The 1,013-nt window shown below is 41.1% G+C and overlaps 1 protein-coding gene across 1 annotated transcript in view; it reads right to left on the reverse strand. All coding sequences in view use genetic code 11, as the record gives it.

Annotated features, from left to right (window-relative positions):
* Nucleotides 1-1,013, reverse strand: part of EGR_02201 (hypothetical protein) — a gene marked incomplete at both ends in the record, with an annotated part of 2,507 nt that overhangs the window by 839 nt on the left and 655 nt on the right. The window contains one exon of the mRNA XM_024491450.1: nt 5-961. Coding sequence (XP_024353956.1) covers nt 5-961 — 957 coding nt within the window. The remainder of the gene's footprint in view (nt 1-4; nt 962-1,013) is intronic.

The raw sequence follows: 1,013 nt of genomic DNA on the forward strand, positions 1-1,013 counted from the left end.
ATACTTTGGAGGGATCTCAATTGTTTTTCTTTCTTTGGTTTGTACTTTTCTTTATTAGAATTTGTGAGATTCTGCTTGGTATCACCAGCTGCATTCCTACTTCCATCTGCCCGTCTCCTTTCCTTTGTCTCATTAACACTGGATGGCGACAGTCTTGGTGATGGGTATGCACGCTCAGCTAGTGACTTCGTTAACCGTTTCACATCAACTCCACCACTGGCATTGGAGACCTCTTTTATGACTTGGCACAATTCACGCATGGATATGTGCATTGGCGGTGATGTATACTGAGAACAGCAGTCAGATTCGTCGGGTTCTCTCCTGCCATAATCCATACGGTTTTTTTTTCTGAAGCGTACGTCACGTAGACTGACACATACTTCTTCTTCTGATGATGATGTGTTTGAAGATCGAGGATGGGGAGAAGCTCTTTGATTCCTAGGGAAGTGACGCTTTGCGTCATGGGAAGAAGTAAATTCAGAATCTGACAACGTTTCATACTTTCCAGATTTCTTATCCTTTTTACGTTCCCGCTTCCTTCTTTTCCATGCCTTCCCTCCATCAGCTGCACCATCATCATCTAGTGTGTTGTGCTTTTCCTTCTTTTTTCTTGATAAAGCCTTTCTGTCTTTTTTCCTCCCCTTTTGAGTCATATTTTCACATTCCATGTCACTTGCATCCAAAGAGTCCTCCGAATCAATCTTTCTCGCCTTTTTATCCTTTTTATGATGCTTTTTATAACGATTTTCCAAATCAGAATCGCTCATGTCAGAGCACGTGTCTTCCGAAAAATCTTGGGCTCTCTTTTTATCACTTTTCTTACCTTTTCTTTTCTCTGATTTTCTCATATCCTCGGACCCACTATCAGAGGAGTCATCCCTTGACCTTCGTTTCTTTTTCTTTTCTTTTTCTCTGTCCTTTTTACGCTTCCCTTCTTTGTCTTTTTTGTCTTTGATCACCTCTGATTCGTCATCGGAGTTGTGATGTTTTTTGTGATTTTTACCCTTCTTTCC

The sequence above is a fragment of the Echinococcus granulosus genome, assembly GCF_000524195.1.
Source record: "Echinococcus granulosus chromosome Unknown EG_S00010, whole genome shotgun sequence".
NCBI lineage: Eukaryota > Metazoa > Platyhelminthes > Cestoda > Cyclophyllidea > Taeniidae > Echinococcus > Echinococcus granulosus.